Source organism: Leptodactylus fuscus, chromosome 9 (genome assembly GCF_031893055.1).
Source record: "Leptodactylus fuscus isolate aLepFus1 chromosome 9, aLepFus1.hap2, whole genome shotgun sequence".
Lineage (NCBI taxonomy): Eukaryota > Metazoa > Chordata > Amphibia > Anura > Leptodactylidae > Leptodactylus > Leptodactylus fuscus.
Genome location: NC_134273.1, coordinates 56753517 through 56773062, shown reverse-complemented (window position 1 = coordinate 56773062; position 19546 = coordinate 56753517). Strand labels below are relative to the sequence as shown.

Below are 19546 nucleotides of genomic sequence, written 5' to 3'. Positions count from 1 at the left end.
TTGGTCCAAACTGGGTTTTTTAGAGGCTCCCTCCACCATGAATTTCCCAAAACTTGGCTGTTTAGAGGCTCCCTCCACCATTAATTGGTCCAAACTGGGCTGGTTAGAGGCTCCCTCCACCATGAATTTGCCCAAACTGGGCTGTTTAGAGGCTCCCTCCACCATGAATTGGTCCAAACTGGGTTTTTTAGAGGCTCCCTCCACCATGAATTTCCCAAAACTTGGCTGTTTAGAGGCTCCCTCCACCATTAATTGGTCCAAACTGGGCTGGTTAGAGGCTCCCTCCACCATGAATTTGCCCAAACTGGGCTGGTTAGAGGCTCCCTCCACCATGAATTTGCCCAAACTGAGCTGTTTAGAGGCTCCCTCCATCATGAATTGGTCCAAACTGGGCTGGTTAGAGGCTCCCTCCACCATGAATTGGTCCAAACTGGGGTTTTTAGAGGCTCCCTCCACCATGAATTGGTCCAAACTGGGGTTTTTAGAGGCTCCCTCCACCATGAATTTGCCCAAACTCTGCTGGTTAGAGGCTCAATCCACCCTGATTTTCAAAACAAATGTTGGTGCCAACCTCAACTTACTACAAGGGCCAAATTCACTGCTGGTGACAAGCTCTCCTCACTGCAAGTGCCAAATACACATGTTTCAAGGTGTTTTCCTACTGTCAGAGAGGTGGTATTGAGTGTGTAAAGTGTGTAGTTGTTAGGCTGTGATGTTGGGGTAATAGAGGGTCTTTGGTGTGTTAGATGCCCCCAGACATGCTTCCCCTGATGTCCCGGTGTCATTCCAGAGGTGTTGGCATCATTTCCTGTGGTGTCATAGTAGACTTGGTGACCCTCCAGACACGGATTTGGGTTTCCCCCTTAACGAGTATATGTTCCCCATAGACTATAATGGGGTTCGAAACCCGTTCGAACACACGAACATTGAGCGGCTGTTCGAATCGAATTTCGAACCTCGAACATTTTAGTGTTCGCTCATCTCTATATATAACCATTTATAAGGGACATGTACTGAAATATGTTGAGTAGTATTACATTTATAAAGGCATTCACAATCGATAAGTCACATCCACTGGGATTTATAAAAAAAAAACAAAAAAAAAAAACAACAGGTATATTGTTTGATGGCATCCATATAAGCATGATCACTCCTTGGAGAGATGATTTGATCCAAGAGAGACTATATATGAAATATTGCAGTGCGTCATCAAAGATTGCACAGGCACAACACTTACATGCCATAGCAATTTTTCCTTCTGTCATTTGTTAGCTTTCTGTTAGTTACAAAGTAATTCAAGTTGATAACCTCGGTATTGACAACAGAGAATATACACACATTTATTAACATGAATGGGCACATTATCTATCCAAATGTAGCTGTACACCATGATTGTCTGATGTGATATCCATCCCCGGCACACCAGATGCCTAGGTGGTGGTCCAGTTCTGTCCAGATGTGTGACAGTATGTCTTTGGATATGGACTATTTCAGTGGACTGCATCATCTTAGGTCATTCAGATCCTGTGATTGTGGGGTTAGGTACACTTAGTTATTGATGTAGCCCCACAGAAAGAAGTTTCAGAGTGTTAGGGTGGACAATCTTGGAGGTCAGCGCATTATTTAATTGTTGTTTCTGTAATGGCCAATTTTTCCCATATGGTGAATGTTGGAGCAGGAAAAAAAATCAAAAGTACCAAACAGTGAACAGAAAAATAAAAAGTTATGGTGTTTGGAAGGCGGGGAGACAAAATCAAAAATCAAAAAATGTCACTGTAAGGAAGGAGTTAGTGCCTTCTTAGGGGTTACAAAGTAAACTGGATTTCCATTTTAACCTAAAAGCATAGAGTGCAGTTTGGTTAAATTATTCCCCATCAAAATGGTCATTAAACAGAATAAAAACATATAATGAATGGACAATTAGATAGTAACTTCAGGAAGTCAGAAGAAGGAGAATTCTTTTAGTTTTGTCTGTTTATTTCTAATTAACAGAAATTCTTCTTTTTGGGAGAATTGCTTTAGGTGAATGTTTTTCTTACAGGATATCTTTTCATGTATCTTGTGTTAAATCCCTTCAAAGCTGGATGCATTTGCTCCTTCTCAGAAGCCATGCAATTCTAAAGCTATTAACTTATATTGAGGCCTTGGCTCTAGAGGGGGGCAGCCTATTGTTCTGAGTATTTTGCAAGCACGTCTTGATTTTTGCAGCAATGTGCTTTGGGTGATTATCTTGTAAAATATATATCTTTTCACCAATCAGGTGTATTCCAGGGAGGAATGCTTAATACAATAAATTCTGTTAGCAATGTTCCTTAAGAGAAAAAAGTAGAAAAATACCAACTCCAGGTTGTTGTACACCCACATTTTAATCTAATCCTTCACTATGCTCAACTAATAGTTACAGATATGGATGTAAATTTTGAAAGTTTAATCCACAAGATCGAGCATTTTTTTAGATGTTTATGGTCGCTGTTACATGGTTACTTAAGATGAAAAAAACACCACTTTTCTTTGACCTCCCAAAATATAACTGCTGCTTCTTCAGGTTTCCCCATTTGTGATATACATCTCCTATTTACAGAAGACATGTGTTGGATCAATGGGGATGCAACTACTGGGATGCCCAATGATCACAAGAAGTCTCCCATCCTCAGCCACAACCCACTTACTTCTATGAGATTTCAAGGATCAACGATTAGAGATGAGCGAACAGTAAAATGTTCCAGGTTCGATATTCGTTTCGAGTAGCCCCTCAATATTCGACTACTCAAATCGAATATCGAACCCTATTATAGTCTATGGGGGGAAAATGCTCATTTCAGGGGTAGGCAGCATTCGATCAATTTATACTTACAAAGTCCACGAGTGAGGGTCGGGCTGGATCCTCCGAGAAGTCTTCTCCGTGCCTCGTCCCCGCGGCATCTTCCGGCTCTGAATTCCCTCTGCCAGGCATCGGGCCTGGGCAGAGCCGACTGTGCATGCCCGCACTACAAGCGGACATGCGCAGTCAGCTCTGCCCAGGCCCGATGCCTGGCAGAGTGAATTCAGAGCCGGAAGACGCCACGGGGAAGCTGCACGGAGAAGACTTCTAAAGGTAGGAGAAGAACCAGCATTGATTAGCTGACTGTATAGCATTCGGCCAATCAATGCTGGTTCTGCATCGGACTTTTACATTCGAACAGCGAGTGGTACTCGATCGAGTACGAGTATTTCAAATACCGTAGTATTCGATCGAATACCTACTCGATCAAGTACTACTCGCTCATCTCTATCAACGATCTTTATAACTTCTTTAGTAATAGAAGAGGAAATGTTGGCCAAGTATATGAATCACCACTCTATTCACATGGGACATACACAGACCCCTGATCTGGTTATTGCTGTGAATTCCAGCTATCGGGTCCCATGGACCAGACACTTATTACCTCCTATCCTATAGTTAGAAGATAAATGGGAAAAAAATAACTTTTAATGAATCTTTGTTGGAAATTAAATAAATGAAATAGTGATCTCAGACATTGTCTTAAGGTTTGAATAATGAATACATTTCCATAAAAATCAGCACAACTTACATATACAGATATGTCTTCACTTAACTGATCTCCAATTTGCTTATGTATTCCAGTTTTCTCTTGTAACTAATGCAACACAACATCACAACTTGCTAATAGAGATAGGTGGAATATTTGTGAGGTTCAGCCTTCCAGTTTTGTACAGAACTTGTCCAGATAGAAATATTTTTGGGGGTCTCATCATATCAAAATGATAATAAGTGGAGACCCAAAGAAGATGAGGAAAAGTAACAAACACTTCTACTCACCTTGCCTCACCTCTCCTGGGCATCACTGAGTGTCTTACCATTCCTGGTGTCCTCTTTTGGCCTTTGGCATTGTGATGCTAAGTGACCACCAAGCACTGACCTCAGCAGTAAACTTGAGGCATGTGACAAGAGAAGAGGATGCTAAGGGATCCCTGGAAGCCCAGGAGATGTGAGAGATGATGAGAATGTAATTGTAATCCTCAACTCTCCTGGGACTCCATTAATTATTATTATTATTCAGGCCCCAGAGTATAATAGTCTTTTGTGAGTCTTTTGTTTGGGCAAACCTATAAATTTGGACATTTCACCTCGAATCCAGTGCTGAACGATTTGGTTAACCAAAATCTACATGATAAAACCTGGCAAAGGCACAATTCACCCTCCCCTACTGGGTGGTAACACATAGACAGAAATAGGATAGTTTCTAACTTTGTTAAATCTTGTCGCAAAACCATCTTTAAAAAAAGCACCTTAATGTGTAATGCAAATATCTGGACCTGTCCGATGAACTGAACAGCTATAGGATGACATACCTGTAGTTACATAAGTTAAATCTGAACCTAAGTAACCATTCATGCTGTATAATAATCCAGTGCTATCTTCTGTGTTCTTGGGATGCATATTGAGCAAGAGCTGTGAGGCTTTCAAAATCAAGGAGCAATTCTGCAAAAAGCTCAAGGCTCTAAGGTACTGGGGCAGGTTTAATAAAAAAATTTGTGTTGATAGACTCCCTTTACCATTTTCTGAGTCAAGTTAACATTTGATACATCTGTAACGTTTCTTGAAAAACTGACCAATTTTTAATGTGTTAAGGTATATATTTTTATATGGTGTATTGTCGACCATTACTTTTGCTTACATTACTGTATCTTTTGATGATATAATATTTAATTAGTTTTAAACAAACATATATTTTGAACTGTAACTGTAAATATTATAAAGGCATTACATGGTCCCAACCCAACTCAATTATAATATAAAGCTGAATATCTAAGAAACCTTTATCCCTGCATGCTTTATCTTTTTACATATATTTTTTCAGCTTTATGTGTTTTATATAGGACCATTAAGTCATTTTTGTGTTTTCAAAAGCCTAGATGACTTGCTGAAGTGTGGAGTAACATTTGCAGCTAATATGGTGGTTGTGGACAAGGAAAGCACAATGAGTGCAGAGGAAGACTACATGGCAGATGCTAAAACAATAGTCAATGTGCAAACACTTTTCAGGTAGGTCCACTTTATGTCATTTGTATTGATAATATTGACCACACTGTATTTGATTTTAAAGGTATTTTTTGGGCTACGATATTGATGGCATATACTTTGAGCTAATGTCACTATTAGATTGGTAAGGTCTGAGACCCAGGACCTGTTCAAATCAGCTGCTTGAAGAACCTGTGGCAATTGGATGAGTTCTACTTCCTCACCTCAGGCCTGTGGCATCATATTCATTAGGTACATGGCCATGCTGCAGGCCACGAATGGGATTAAACTGCAATGTCACTAAAAAGTTTATGGGCTTGTGCTTGATAAGCAGTAGAGTGGGTGTCCCAAGTGTCAGATCCTCATAGATGTGAGATTGATATTATCTTAAGGACAATGTCATAGTCCCCCAAAACTTTAAATATTAAAAAAAAAAAACATATACTGTACACAGGTCTGGCATATCAATATCACAATCTGTCTAGTATTGCATAAATCCCCTTTATACAGCCAAAAAGCTGTAACCAGTCGGAGCTGGACTGAAGAAGACCTCTGAAGATGTCCTGTGGTATCAGGCACAAAAATTTTGACACAGATCTTTTTAGTCCTGTTAAGTATTGATATGAGCCCCCCATGACTTCTCTCACAGATCCTAGTTAGGGATGAACCGATCTTGAGATTTCCGTTCATTTTTAAAATCCGATTTTCGATCACTTTCCAGCAGATCCCGATCGTGATTGTGAAATTTACTCGATCGCCGATCAGGATCCGATCTTTCCCAATCCCGATCGCTCAACCCAAGTTAATTTTTGTTTATGGAGTAGGGTTGAGCCGATCTTGAGATTTCAGGATCGTTTTTAAAATATGATTTTCGATCATTTTCCAGCCGATCCCGATCGCGATCGTGAAATTTGCTCAATCACTGATCGGGATCCAATCTTTCCCGATCGCTTAACCCTAATCCTAGTCCACAGTAAAAACAAGTATTATAACTATATGTCTGTTCCTGTTTACCTGTGAATACAATCAAATAAAAATATTAAATTAGTATTTCAGAAACACCTGAGTCACATAGCACACACTTTTGTGATTTTATGTTTCTTTTTACTATGAAGATAAGATATTTATTCCCTGCTGGTGCAAAATCCTACCTTGAATCTCTGCCTCAAAATAAGAAAGGAATATTTCACTTAGTAAAAAATACAGGATAGTTTTCCATCAGGAGCTGAAAAAAAACATCAAAAGATATGGCTTCAAAATAAGAAAATCTGGGTTTAATTCTTAGCTTTTAAAAAATTGCAACCTTATATATAATTTTAACTCCTTCCCGACATTCGCCTTACTAGTATGGTGGATACTGGGTGTTTAACTATAGCGGCTGCTCTGGAGGCTCAGGAGCCATCATAGCTACTTGGTATCTGCTGTCTTATTCAGCAGATACCATACCCTAATGCCTGCGATCAGTGCCCACTGTCCTTGGCTGTGTGCAGGCTGGAAACGTTTCTCTTCCAGTAGAGGCGGAGTTGTCTCATAACCGTCCCAGGGATATGAGTAATTTATAGATTTTTTTTTTTTTAAATATAAGTAAATTAGAAGTTAGGAAGGGAGAGGGGGGTGTAGTTTAGAGGCTAATTTTTATTTCATTACGGACAACCCCTTTAACGTTGCAAACTGGAGAGATTGGCCTTCACCCCTTTGTATGTACATCCCTTTCCATATACCATAATTTGAAGTGGACATGCTTAAAGTGATGGGAGAATTAAATCTAAAGAAATATTTCACTAACATAACTTATAAGAGAACTATATGGAAGGAAAGAGAAATCCCTATTATAGTAGGTATAGTGTGCCCAATTGTCTATTCAAGAGCTGAGAACACTGGGACATTTGATGATTTTTTATTTTTTATTTACTAATAGAGATTCCGAGGTTCGAAATCCGATTCGAACAGCCGCACACTGTTCAACTGTTCGAACGGATTTTGAACCCCATTATAGTCTATGGGGGGAAATGCTTGTTTCAGGGGTACACAAAATTCGATAAAATCATACTTACCAAGTCCACGAGTGCCGGTCGGGCTGGATTCTGCTTGAAGTCTTCTCCCGGCGCAGGGTCCCCGCGTCTTCTTCTGGGTGGAATTCACTCTGCCTAGGCATCCGGCCTAGGCAGAGCTGACTGTGCATGCGCGATCATGCACGCGCATGCACGCGCATGCACAGTCGGCTCTGCCCAGGCTCGACACCTGAGCAGAGCCGACTGCGCATGCGCGTGTATGCGCGTGCATGCCCGCGCATGCGCAGTCGGCTCTGCCTAGGCCGGATGCTTAGGCAGAGTGAATTCCAGCCGGAAGACGCCGCGGGGACGCTGCACAGAGAAGACTTCAGAAAGGTAAGGGAAGAACCAGCGTTGATTGGCAGAATGTATAGCATTCTGCCAATCAATGCTGGTTCTGCATCGAACCTTAAACTTCGAACAGCTAGTAGTGTTCGATCGAGTACGATTATTTCGAATACCGTAGTATTCGATCGAACACCTACTCGATCGAACACTACTCGCTCATCTCTATTTACTAACCTTACTTATGATGTCACTGCTCCTGCTGTGTCTTCAATTTGTAATGTGGAGGAGTTTGTAGGGATAGTATGTTTTAATTAAGCCAGTCAACAAGGGTGGGAATATTGTACATATGGTACAGGATTATTGCAAAGTCTTTGCATCAATCAGTTAAATCAGGAATACTTTCTGTATTCATGGAGAAAAATGTACCCTGTTTTCTACCGTTAGACCCATTGGTATTTTTGCCTAAAATCCATAAGTCTCTTCATTCCTGTCCTGGCCATCCTGTAGTGGCTGAAATAGGATCAATCACTTATTTCACAATATTTGGATTGGCTGCTTCGTCTTCTTTTAGAGGTTACACCTTCGTTTTTGAAGGATACCAATGCCATTCTATATGCCTTTAGTGAAATGTCTTGAGAAGAGAATTTTTGTCTGGGCCCGATAGATCAGGAAAGTTTGTTTACTAGAATATCCCATAATTTGGGGGTGTAATCAGTATGCCACACCTAGAGGAATGCTAACGTACATTAACATTATCTGTGATATATATATATTTTTTTCCTTAGCTGCTATTCATTCCTAGTATTTTTCTCAGCTTATGTGTCTTCTTCTGTAATATATTACTGTAATTATCCTCTATCCGTGTTATGCTGCTGTAACACACTCAAATTTCCCCACGGTGGAACTATTAAATGATTATCTTATCTCTTATCTTATCTTATTTCAGTATGTATTTTGTTATAATGCTTTTGATTTGGAGATAAATAAATTGCAGTAGCCATGGATATACTTGTAGTGAACACTTTCAAGTTCACCAACCAGAACCCATTCATTAAATATGTTTGTACATATTTGGGTACATTAACAACATCTTTGTTATTTGGTCTGGTTCTGGAGCTCATTTTGAGGACTTGTGGCTGAATAGTGGTAGCAGTGCTTTGTGTTTTTTGTTTATGGACTTCCCCGCTAAAGGGTGACTTCAATTAATAATCATGAACTTGGGCAGCAGGGAAAGGCATCATTGTACCCTCTTGCCCTTTCAATATTGTATGTACCTTTGCTCTTGAGCATTCCAACAAACAAATGCCTCCTCTGCTCTCAACATTAAGGACTAGTCCCTCACTACTCTATCCAGTCCCTCCATCACGTGCAACAATCAGGTCAACGTATGGGTCTCCATATCCTCTGAACTGAATGATGATGTTGATTCTTCTCATTTCTCTATGTCTCTTTGAATATCTTCTATGCCTCAAGTTTGGGGAATCCCATGTGCACTCCCAGGCGTCTTCAACCTCCTCCCATAATGGAAGTTGCTTTTTCCTAGATGAGGATCCCCTCGACCGCATCAAGCTGCAGAACATATGGCCTCTGCCACTTGCCATGTCTGCTGTGCCATGTTGGCCTCTGATAGCCTGCTGACTGAAGCTGAGATGGATTGGGTCAATGTTATACTGTGTTCTTCCCCGGTATGCACCAAGTGGTGTATTGTAGTGATGTCAAAAAGATGCTCTTATATCAGAACCAAGGCTTTACATACCTTAATTGTAGAAATACAGAATGAGGCTCCATTCACACAGAGTAACGTTGGCGTTTTTTGTGCTTATTTTGTGCTTATTTTGGCACATAGCGCCGCATATACACCGCGTATACGCCATGTTTGCGCCGCGCTATTTTGCGGTCGCGTTGAACGGCGCAAATGCGGCGTATACGCGGTGTTTATGCGGCGCTACACGGCGCTATGTGCCAAAATAAGCACAAAATAAGCACAAAAAATGCTAACGTTACTCTGTGTGAATGGAGCCTAAGTGATGCTTTTTGGGACAGCACCTACTGGACCACCAAATGGATGCTTGACTCTAATAATAATAATAATAAATTTTATCTATATAGCGCCAACATATTCCGCAGCGCTGTACAATTTGTAGGGTTCAAGTACAGACAAAAAGATACATTACAAAGAAATAGTCACTTCACACAATGGAACTGAGGGCCCTGCTCGCAGATGCTTACAATCTATGAAGTAGGGGGTGTTGACACAAGAGGTAGCAGGGTTGTTTGTTTCAGCTATACCTTGATGAAACATGCATGTCAGGCAGTGGCGTAACTAGGAATGGCGGGGCCCCGTGGCGAACTTTTGACATGGGGCCCCCCCCAAACCGACGCCAAAGACCTCAACCGACCCCCTCCTCAGAACTGTATTATGTCCATTAGTGTCCCCTGCACACAGTATTAACCCTAATAGTGTCACCTTCACACAGTATTAACCCCAATAGTGTCCCCTGCACACAGTATTAACCCCAATAGTGGCCCCTGCACACAGTATTAACCCCAATAGTGGCCCCTGCACACAGAATTAACCCCAATAGTGGCCCCTGCACACATAGTATTAACCCCAATAGTGGCCCCTGCACACATAGTATTAACCCCAATAGTGGCCCCTGCATACATAGTATTAACCCCAATAGTGGCCCCTGCACACAGAATTAACCCCAATAGTGGCCCCTGCACACATAGTATTAACCCCAATAGTGGCCCCTGCACACAGTATTATGTCCCTCTGTGGACATCCATAAACAATTATTATACTCTGGGGTCTTTTCAGACCCCAGAGTATAATAATCGGAGACCCGGAGGAATAAAAACATTTAAAAAAAAAAAACAGTTGCTTACCTGTGCCCGGCTCCTAGGCTGTCGGCTGCCGGCTGCCGCTCTTGTCCTGCATTAATGACGTCGGACGTCACATGACCCGGGAAGCAGACCCAGGTCATGTGACGTCAGAGACGTCAGACACGAATGAGGGAGGCCGGAGGCAGGATCGTGGAGAGGTAAGTAACACTGTTTGTTATGTTCCTTACGTCTCCCGGTCCGCTGATCATTATACTCGGGGGTCTGCTGCTACCATGGTAGTTACGCCCCTGATGTCAGGTGGCATGCTCAATCATTCTACTTTTAATCTCTCCTGAATGTTTACAGGTTTTCCTATAAGGTGGCCATAATATAGGGATAGGTTCCTGTCAGGCCATCTACTACTAGGGTAATGCTCCTGAGATAGGTTATAGGGTTTAATAGCAACACACTCTGTCTATTATCCTTTGAATATCTTGTCTGCTATCTTTCTTTTGCTTATATACCTTTGGCCCCCATATTTTTGGATTAACCTGAATGTGTACCAGTGTGTTACCATTAGCAACCTCGTGTGTAATTTGATATAACTTCACGCCACATCATCTGACTGGTGAGTGTTACTGGTTTCATTTTCATGGAGGCTGCCGTGCCTGTAAAATATGTTATTGTTTGCACAGCACACATTGGTTCACAGATTTTCCTCCTCTGCCTTTTACAGATGTTATTAATGAATATTTATTAAAAGTTATTTTTTAGCTTCATTACATTTCTATTCCCTTTGGTGGTTTATTTTTTTATCCACAAAAAAGTTTATAAAAAACAGTAATAATAATAATAATAATAATAATGTTATAGGCACCCAAAAATGGTGTCATTACAAAATGCATCATATCCCAGAAAAATAAAAAGCACTCATATGGCCACATCAACACAAAAATAAAAAATATAGCTTGAATAATGTGAAGACCAAAAAAAAACAAAAATCGCCAAATGCGTCAGGAGGGGAATATATAAGCGCGTATGTCAGAGTACAGACCAGTTTTGCAGTTATAATAGAAAATACAATAGAAGAGACCCCCTACATGACCCCCCCCCCCCCCAATCATAGGAGCTACTGGTATATAGTAGGGAATTTGGTGCTCCCAATGTCCTCCTCACAGCTTACATATTACCTCTTCACCATCTGCTGTGCAGTCACGTCTGGGATACTAATACTCACTACACCCCCTGATAAATTCTTTGAGGGGTGCAGTTTCCAAAATGGGGTCACTTGTGGGGGTTTCCCACTATTGTGGTACTTCTAGGGCTCTGTAAATGCAACATTGTGTCTAAAAACTATCCTAATGAAATTGCTGCCCGAAATCCCTAAAGGTGCTCTTTGATTTCTGAGGACACGTATTGAGTCACGTTGCACAGTAGGGCCACATATGGGATATTTCTACAAACTGCAGAATCAGAGAAATAAATATTATGGTATGTTTTGCTGGATTGAAATGGAAAATGTGCATAAAAAAGTGACATTTGGAAATTTCACTTCCATTTTGAATTAATTCCTGTGGAATACCTAAAGGGTTAACACAGTTCCTATATACAATTTTGAATAGTTTCAAGACTACAGTTTCAAAAATGGGGTCATTTATGGGTGTTTTCTATTATATAGGCCCCTCAAAGTCACTTCACAACTAAATAGGTCCCTAGAAAACAAAATCTTGAAATTTTCTTGAAAATCTGACAATTTGCTACAAAAGTTATAAGCCTTCTAACTTCTTAGAAAAGTAAAAGGACATTGAAGAAACAATGCCAATATAAAGTAGACATATGGGAAATGTTAATTAGGAAGAATTTTTTGTGTTATGACTGTCTGTGTTTTTATGAGAATAACAGAAACTTTCAAAATTGATAATTTTATGAAATTTTCAGTATATTGTCCTTTTTCTTTAACAAACAAACGCAAAGTATAATGACTAGAGATGAGCGAACAGTGTTCTATCGAACTCATGTTCGATCGGATATTAGGCTGTTCGGCATGTTCGAATCGAATCGAACACCGCGTGGTAAAGTGCGCCATTACTCGATTCCCCTCCCACCTTCCCTGGCGCCTTTTTTGCTCCAATAACAGCGCAGGGTAGGTGGGACAGGAACTACGACACCGGTGACGTTGAAAAAAGTAGGCAAAACCCATTGGCTGCCGAAAACATGTGACCTCTAATTTAAAAGAACAGCGCCGCCCAGCTTCGCGTCATTCTGAGCTTGCAATTCACCGAGGACGGAGGTTTCCGTCCAGCTAGCTAGGGCTTAGATTCTGGGTAGGCAGGGACAGGCTAGGATAGGAAGGAGAAGACAACCAACAGCTCTTATAAGAGCTAAATTCCAGGGAGAAGCTTGTCAGTGTAACGTGGCACTGACGGGCTCAATCGCCGCAACCCAGCTTTCCCAGGATCCTGAATGGAATACACTGTCAGTGTATTCCCGTATACCCGATATATACCCCCGATACCCGTTCCAACGGTGTGCCCCCCCACCTTCACCCCAGAAATACCCTGCAAGTCCCCTAGCAATAGAATTGGGGCTATATACACCCACTATTTTTGCTACTGCCATATAGTGCCATTGTCTCACTGGGAATTCAAAGAATATATTGGGCTTACATATAACTTCAATTCCAGGGAGAAGCTTGTCAGTGTAACGTGGCACTGACGGGCTCAATCGCCGCAACCCAGCTTTCCCAGGATCCTGAATGGAACACACTGACAGTGTATTCCCGTATACCCCATATATACACCCCAAATCCCCGTTCCAACGGTGTGCCCCCCCACCTTCACCTCAGAAATACCCTGCAAGTCCCCTAGCAATAGAATTGGGGCTATATACACCCACAATTTTTGCTACTGGTATACAGTGCCATTGTCTCACTGGGAATTCAAAGAATATATGGGGGTTATGTGCACCCACAATTTTTAATACTGCTATACAGTGCCATTGTCTGACTGGGAATTCAAAGAATATATGGGGGTTATGTGCACCCACAATTTTTAATACTGGTATATAGTGCCATTGTCTGACTGGGAATTCAAAGAATATATGGGGGTTACGTGCACCCACAATTTTTAATACTGGTATACAGTGCCATTGTCTGACTGGGAATTCAAAGAATATATGGGGGTTACGTGCACCCACAATTTTTAATACTGCTATACAGTTCCTTTGTCTCACTGGGAATTCAAAGAATATATGGGGGTTATGTGCACCCACAATTTTTAATACTGGTATACAGTGCCATTGTCTGACTGGGAATTCAAAGAATATATGGGGGTTACGTGCACCCACAATTTTTAATACTGCTATACAGTTCCGTTGTCTCACTGGGAATTCAAAGAATATATGGGGGTTATGTGCACCCACAATTTTTAATACTGGTATACAGTGCCATTGTCTGACTGGGAATTCAAAGAATATATGGGGGTTATGTGCACCCACAATTTTTAATACTGGTATACAGTGCCATTGTCTGACTGGGAATTCAAAGAATATATGGGGGTTATGTGCACCCACAATTTTTACTACTGGTATACAGTGCCATTGTCTGACTGGGAATTCAAAGAATATATGGGGGTTACGTGCACCCACAATTTTTAATACTGGTATACAGTGCCATTGTCTGACTGGGAATTCAAAGAATATATGGGGGTTATGTGCACCCACAATTTTTAATACTGGTATATAGTGCCATTGTCTGACTGGGAATTCAAAGAATATATGGGGGTTACGTGCACCCACAATTTTTAATACTGCTATACAGTGCCATTGTCTGACTGGGAATTCAAAGAATATATGGGGGTTATGTGCACCCACAATTTTTAATACTGGTATACAGTGCCATTGTCTGACTGGGAATTCAAAGAATATATGGGGGTTATGTGCACCCACAATTTTTACTACTGGTATACAGTGCCATTGTCTGACTGGGAATTCAAAGAATATATGGGGGTTACGTGCACCCACAATTTTTAATACTGCTATACAGTGCCATTGTCTGACTGGGAATTCAAAGAATATATGGGGGTTATGTGCACCCACAATTTTTAATACTGGTATATAGTGCCATTGTCTGACTGGGAATTCAAAGAATATATGGGGGTTACGTGCACCCACAATTTTTAATACTGCTATACAGTGCCATTGTCTGACTGGGAATTCAAAGAATATATGGGGGTTACGTGCACCCACAATTTTTAATACTGGTATACAGTGCCATTGTCTGACTGGGAATTCAAAGAATATATGGGGGTTATGTGCACCCACAATTTTTAATACTGGTATATAGTGCCATTGTCTGACTGGGAATTCAAAGAATATATGGGGGTTACGTGCACCCACAATTTTTAATACTGCTATACAGTGCCATTGTCTGACTGGGAATTCAAAGAATATATGGGGGTTATGTGCACCCACAATTTTTAATACTGGTATACAGTGCCATTGTCTGACTGGGAATTCAAAGAATATATGGGGGTTATGTGCACCCACAATTTTTACTACTGGTATACAGTGCCATTGTCTGACTGGGAATTCAAAGAATATATGGGGGTTATGTGCACCCACAATTTTTAATACTGGTATATAGTGCCATTGTCTGACTGGGAATTCAAAGAATATATGGGGGTTACGTGCACCCACAATTTTTAATACTGGTATACAGTGCCATTGTCTGACTGGGAATTCAAAGAATATATGGGGGTTATGTGCACCCACAATTTTTAATACTGCTATACAGTGCCATTGTCTGACTGGGAATTCAAAGAATATATGGGGGTTATGTGCACCCACAATTTTTAATACTGGTATATAGTGCCATTGTCTGACTGGGAATTCAAAGAATATATGGGGGTTACGTGCACCCACAATTTTTAATACTGGTATACAGTGCCATTGTCTGACTGGGAATTCAAAGAATATATGGGGGTTACGTGCACCCACAATTTTTAATACTGCTATACAGTTCCTTTGTCTCACTGGGAATTCAAAGAATATATGGGGGTTATGTGCACCCACAATTTTTAATACTGGTATACAGTGCCATTGTCTGACTGGGAATTCAAAGAATATATGGGGGTTATGTGCACCCACAATTTTTAATACTGGTATACAGTGCCATTGTCTGACTGGGAATTCAAAGAATATATGGGGGTTATGTGCACCCACAATTTTTACTACTGGTATACAGTGCCATTGTCTGACTGGGAATTCAAAGAATATATGGGGGTTACGTGCACCCACAATTTTTAATACTGGTATACAGTGCCATTGTCTGACTGGGAATTCAAAGAATATATGGGGGTTATGTGCACCCACAATTTTTAATACTGGTATATAGTGCCATTGTCTGACTGGGAATTCAAAGAATATATGGGGGTTACGTGCACCCACAATTTTTAATACTGCTATACAGTGCCATTGTCTGACTGGGAATTCAAAGAATATATGGGGGTTATGTGCACCCACAATTTTTAATACTGGTATACAGTGCCATTGTCTGACTGGGAATTCAAAGAATATATGGGGGTTATGTGCACCCACAATTTTTACTACTGGTATACAGTGCCATTGTCTGACTGGGAATTCAAAGAATATATGGGGGTTACGTGCACCCACAATTTTTAATACTGGTATACAGTGCCATTGTCTGACTGGGAATTCAAAGAATATATGGGGGTTATGTGCACCCACAATTTTTAATACTGGTATACAGTGCCATTGTCTGACTGGGAATTCAAAGAATATATGGGGTTTATGTGCACCCACAATTTTTACTACTGGTATACAGTGCCATTGTCTGACTGGGAATTCAAAGAATATATGGGGGTTACGTGCACCCACAATTTTTAATACTGCTATACAGTGCCATTGTCTGACTGGGAATTCAAAGAATATATGGGGGTTATGTGCACCCACAATTTTTAATACTGGTATATAGTGCCATTGTCTGACTGGGAATTCAAAGAATATATGGGGGTTACGTGCACCCACAATTTTTAATACTGCTATACAGTGCCATTGTCTGACTGGGAATTCAAAGAATATATGGGGGTTACGTGCACCCACAATTTTTAATACTGGTATACAGTGCCATTGTCTGACTGGGAATTCAAAGAATATATGGGGGTTATGTGCACCCACAATTTTTAATACTGGTATATAGTGCCATTGTCTGACTGGGAATTCAAAGAATATATGGGGGTTACGTGCACCCACAATTTTTAATACTGCTATACAGTGCCATTGTCTGACTGGGAATTCAAAGAATATATGGGGGTTATGTGCACCCACAATTTTTAATACTGGTATACAGTGCCATTGTCTGACTGGGAATTCAAAGAATATATGGGGGTTATGTGCACCCACAATTTTTAATACTGGTATACAGTGCCATTGTCTGACTGGGAATTCAAAGAATATATGGGGGTTATGTGCACCCACAATTTTTACTACTGGTATACAGTGCCATTGTCTGACTGGGAATTCAAAGAATATATGGGGGTTACGTGCACCCACAATTTTTAATACTGGTATACAGTGCCATTGTCTGACTGGGAATTCAAAGAATATATGGGGGTTATGTGCACCCACAATTTTTAATACTGGTATATAGTGCCATTGTCTGACTGGGAATTCAAAGAATATATGGGGGTTACGTGCACCCACAATTTTTAATACTGCTATACAGTTCCTTTGTCTCACTGGGAATTCAAAGAATATATGGGGGTTATGTGCACCCACAATTTTTAATACTGGTATATAGTGCCATTGTCTGACTGGGAATTCAAAGAATATATGGGGGTTATGTGCACCCACAATTTTTAATACTGGTATACAGTGCCATTGTCTGACTGGGAATTCAAAGAATATATGGGGGTTATGTGCACCCACAATTTTTACTACTGGTATACAGTGCCATTGTCTGACTGGGAATTCAAAGAATATATGGGGGTTACGTGCACCCACAATTTTTAATACTGGTATACAGTGCCATTGTCTCACTGGGAATTCAAAGAATATATGGGGGTTATGTGCACCCACAATTTTTAATACTGGTATATAGTGCCATTGTCTGACTGGGAATTCAAAGAATATATGGGGGTTACGTGCACCCACAATTTTTACTACTGGTATACAGTGCCATTGTCTGACTGGGAATTCAAAGAATATATGGGGGTTACGTGCACCCACAATTTTTAATACTGGTATACAGTGCCATTGTCTGACTGGGAATTCAAAGAATATATGGGGGTTACGTGCACCCACAATTTTTAATACTGCTATACAGTGCCATTGTCTGACTGGGAATTCAAAGAATATATGGGGGTTATGTGCACCCACAATTTTTAATACTGGTATACAGTGCCATTGTCTCACTGGGAATTCCACAAATAATTTGGGGATTCATTCACCCTACATCTCAGGCTCTTGCCATATTCACCCAGGTTGTCAGTGCTGCACCAGCTCGTTCCCAGACAGCTCGGCCCGAAAAACGCGTTACCTATATAGAGGATTTGGACAATGAAGACAACATGTTCTAAATCTAATGTCTGCACCTTCTCCAGAATTAAAATAAAGGCAGCGTTTAACTTTCAAATAGCACTGCACAAAGGAAGAGCTTATCAGCTTGTCTCATGACATGCTACTGAAAAGTTTCATTTGTGTATCTTAATGTAAATATAGTTGTATAAGCTTTTTGGGTTTTAGGCACTGCCAAGTTATTTATTACCACCCACTCCCTTATAATGATGATGACGCCAAAGTCACTGTGGGTGTTCAGAGCTCACAGCTTTGGGTGACATTTGTCTTGCTCTCTGTCGGTACCAGCTGTCTTTTTGGATACCGTAAAGTTATGTTGACTTTATTAACAGCTATAGAAGCTTTAGCCAGGTTGTGACGGTGTGTAACCCTAACAACACTAAGTGGGATACACATTAATAGTCAGTCTATGTACGCTAAACGTATCACTGAAGTAATTTTTTTTCCCTCTCCCCTAATATAAGAAAGGAACAGACATTAGACCTAGACCGGGGTTCGAGGCTTGAAAAAATCCAGTATTATTTGTTCTTCATGATGTGAAATATGTGTTGAAAAGCAACCCAAGATGAAGTCAGCCATGTGTGCCAGTGTGTTACTTGGCATGCCTTTGCTGGCCCCAACTGTAAGGGTCACTCTCCATTTCCTCCATTTTCCACTCCCCTTCACACCATTTGTGGTGAAGCAATGGGATGCACTGAAGTGCACCCTCTAGCCTCGTGTGGGATAGGGACATCAGATGCCACTCCAACCCCCTCGTCTTCCTCCGCCAGCCAACGGTGCGAAGATGAGAGGAGTGTGCTCTGAATGTTTTCTGCCTAGCAGAGGCTAGTTCTCACTTACGAAAATGGCCCCACTTTGACCTGTATATCAGGCACAATGGTGTAGGTTTCAAAGAAACATGGCACCAACAAGTTGGAAAACGTGGGCCATGCGTGGACCGTGTTTGAGTCTGGCAAGCTCCAGATCTGCTACCAGGTTCCAGCCATTATCACAGGCGCAAAAATGCCAGGCCCCAGGTGTAGCAGGGAAAAAAAAATGCCATCTCAGCCAGGATGGCATCCCTGACCTCGGAGGCACTGTGCTGTCTGTCCCCCAAGCTGATCAGTTTCAGCACGGCCTACTGACATCTCCCCATGCCAGTGTTACAGTGTTTTCCGCTAGTAGCTGGGGTGGAGGTTGCAGCTTCGTAGGGTTTCAGTCTACTCCTGCCATGGCCTGGGAGAGGAGATAGGCCACCCCAGTTTGCACCCGGGGAACAGACTCCACCACATTCACCCTGCCTGTCATTAAAGATAAGCACTGCAGCATCCCTGACCACAGGCGCTTGTCCATGTGTCGGTGGTCAAGTGGACCTTGCAGCAAAGCGCAGAGCTCTGGGCCCGACTGATGTTATGGGACACATGCAGGCGCAAGGCAGAGACAGCACACCAAGAGAAGTAGTAACGGCTAGGCCCAGCATAGGGAGGTGCCCCAGCTGCCATCTGCTGACGGAAGGCCTGGGTCTCCAGAAGCATAAACAAACACCAACATCTCCAGGGCCAGCAGTTTATCGATGAGGCTGTTACAGGCTTGGGCATGGGGGTGGGTTGTATTGTACTTCTGCCTGCAATGAAAAGCTTGGGAAATGTGGAGTGGCTGGGAAGAGGCGCATGATGGTGCAGGCCAAAAGGGCGCATGAGGGTGAACTCCCCAATGTGTCAGAGATAGGTGTGTAGGTGTCCTTGCATCATATACTTGCACCATATTTGGCTTTGGAAGTTAATTT

The 19546-nt window shown here is 41.5% G+C and overlaps 1 protein-coding gene across 2 annotated transcripts in view; it reads left to right on the top strand.

Moving 5' to 3' along the window:
- The window catches only part of KCNT2 (potassium sodium-activated channel subfamily T member 2), a 574767-nt gene that overhangs the window by 443630 nt on the left and 111591 nt on the right, over positions 1-19546 (top strand). For both annotated transcript variants that reach the window (XM_075287704.1, XM_075287703.1), the window contains exon 21: positions 4913-5047. In XM_075287704.1, the coding sequence (XP_075143805.1) occupies positions 4913-5047 (135 nt within the window). The remainder of the gene's footprint in view (positions 1-4912; positions 5048-19546) is intronic.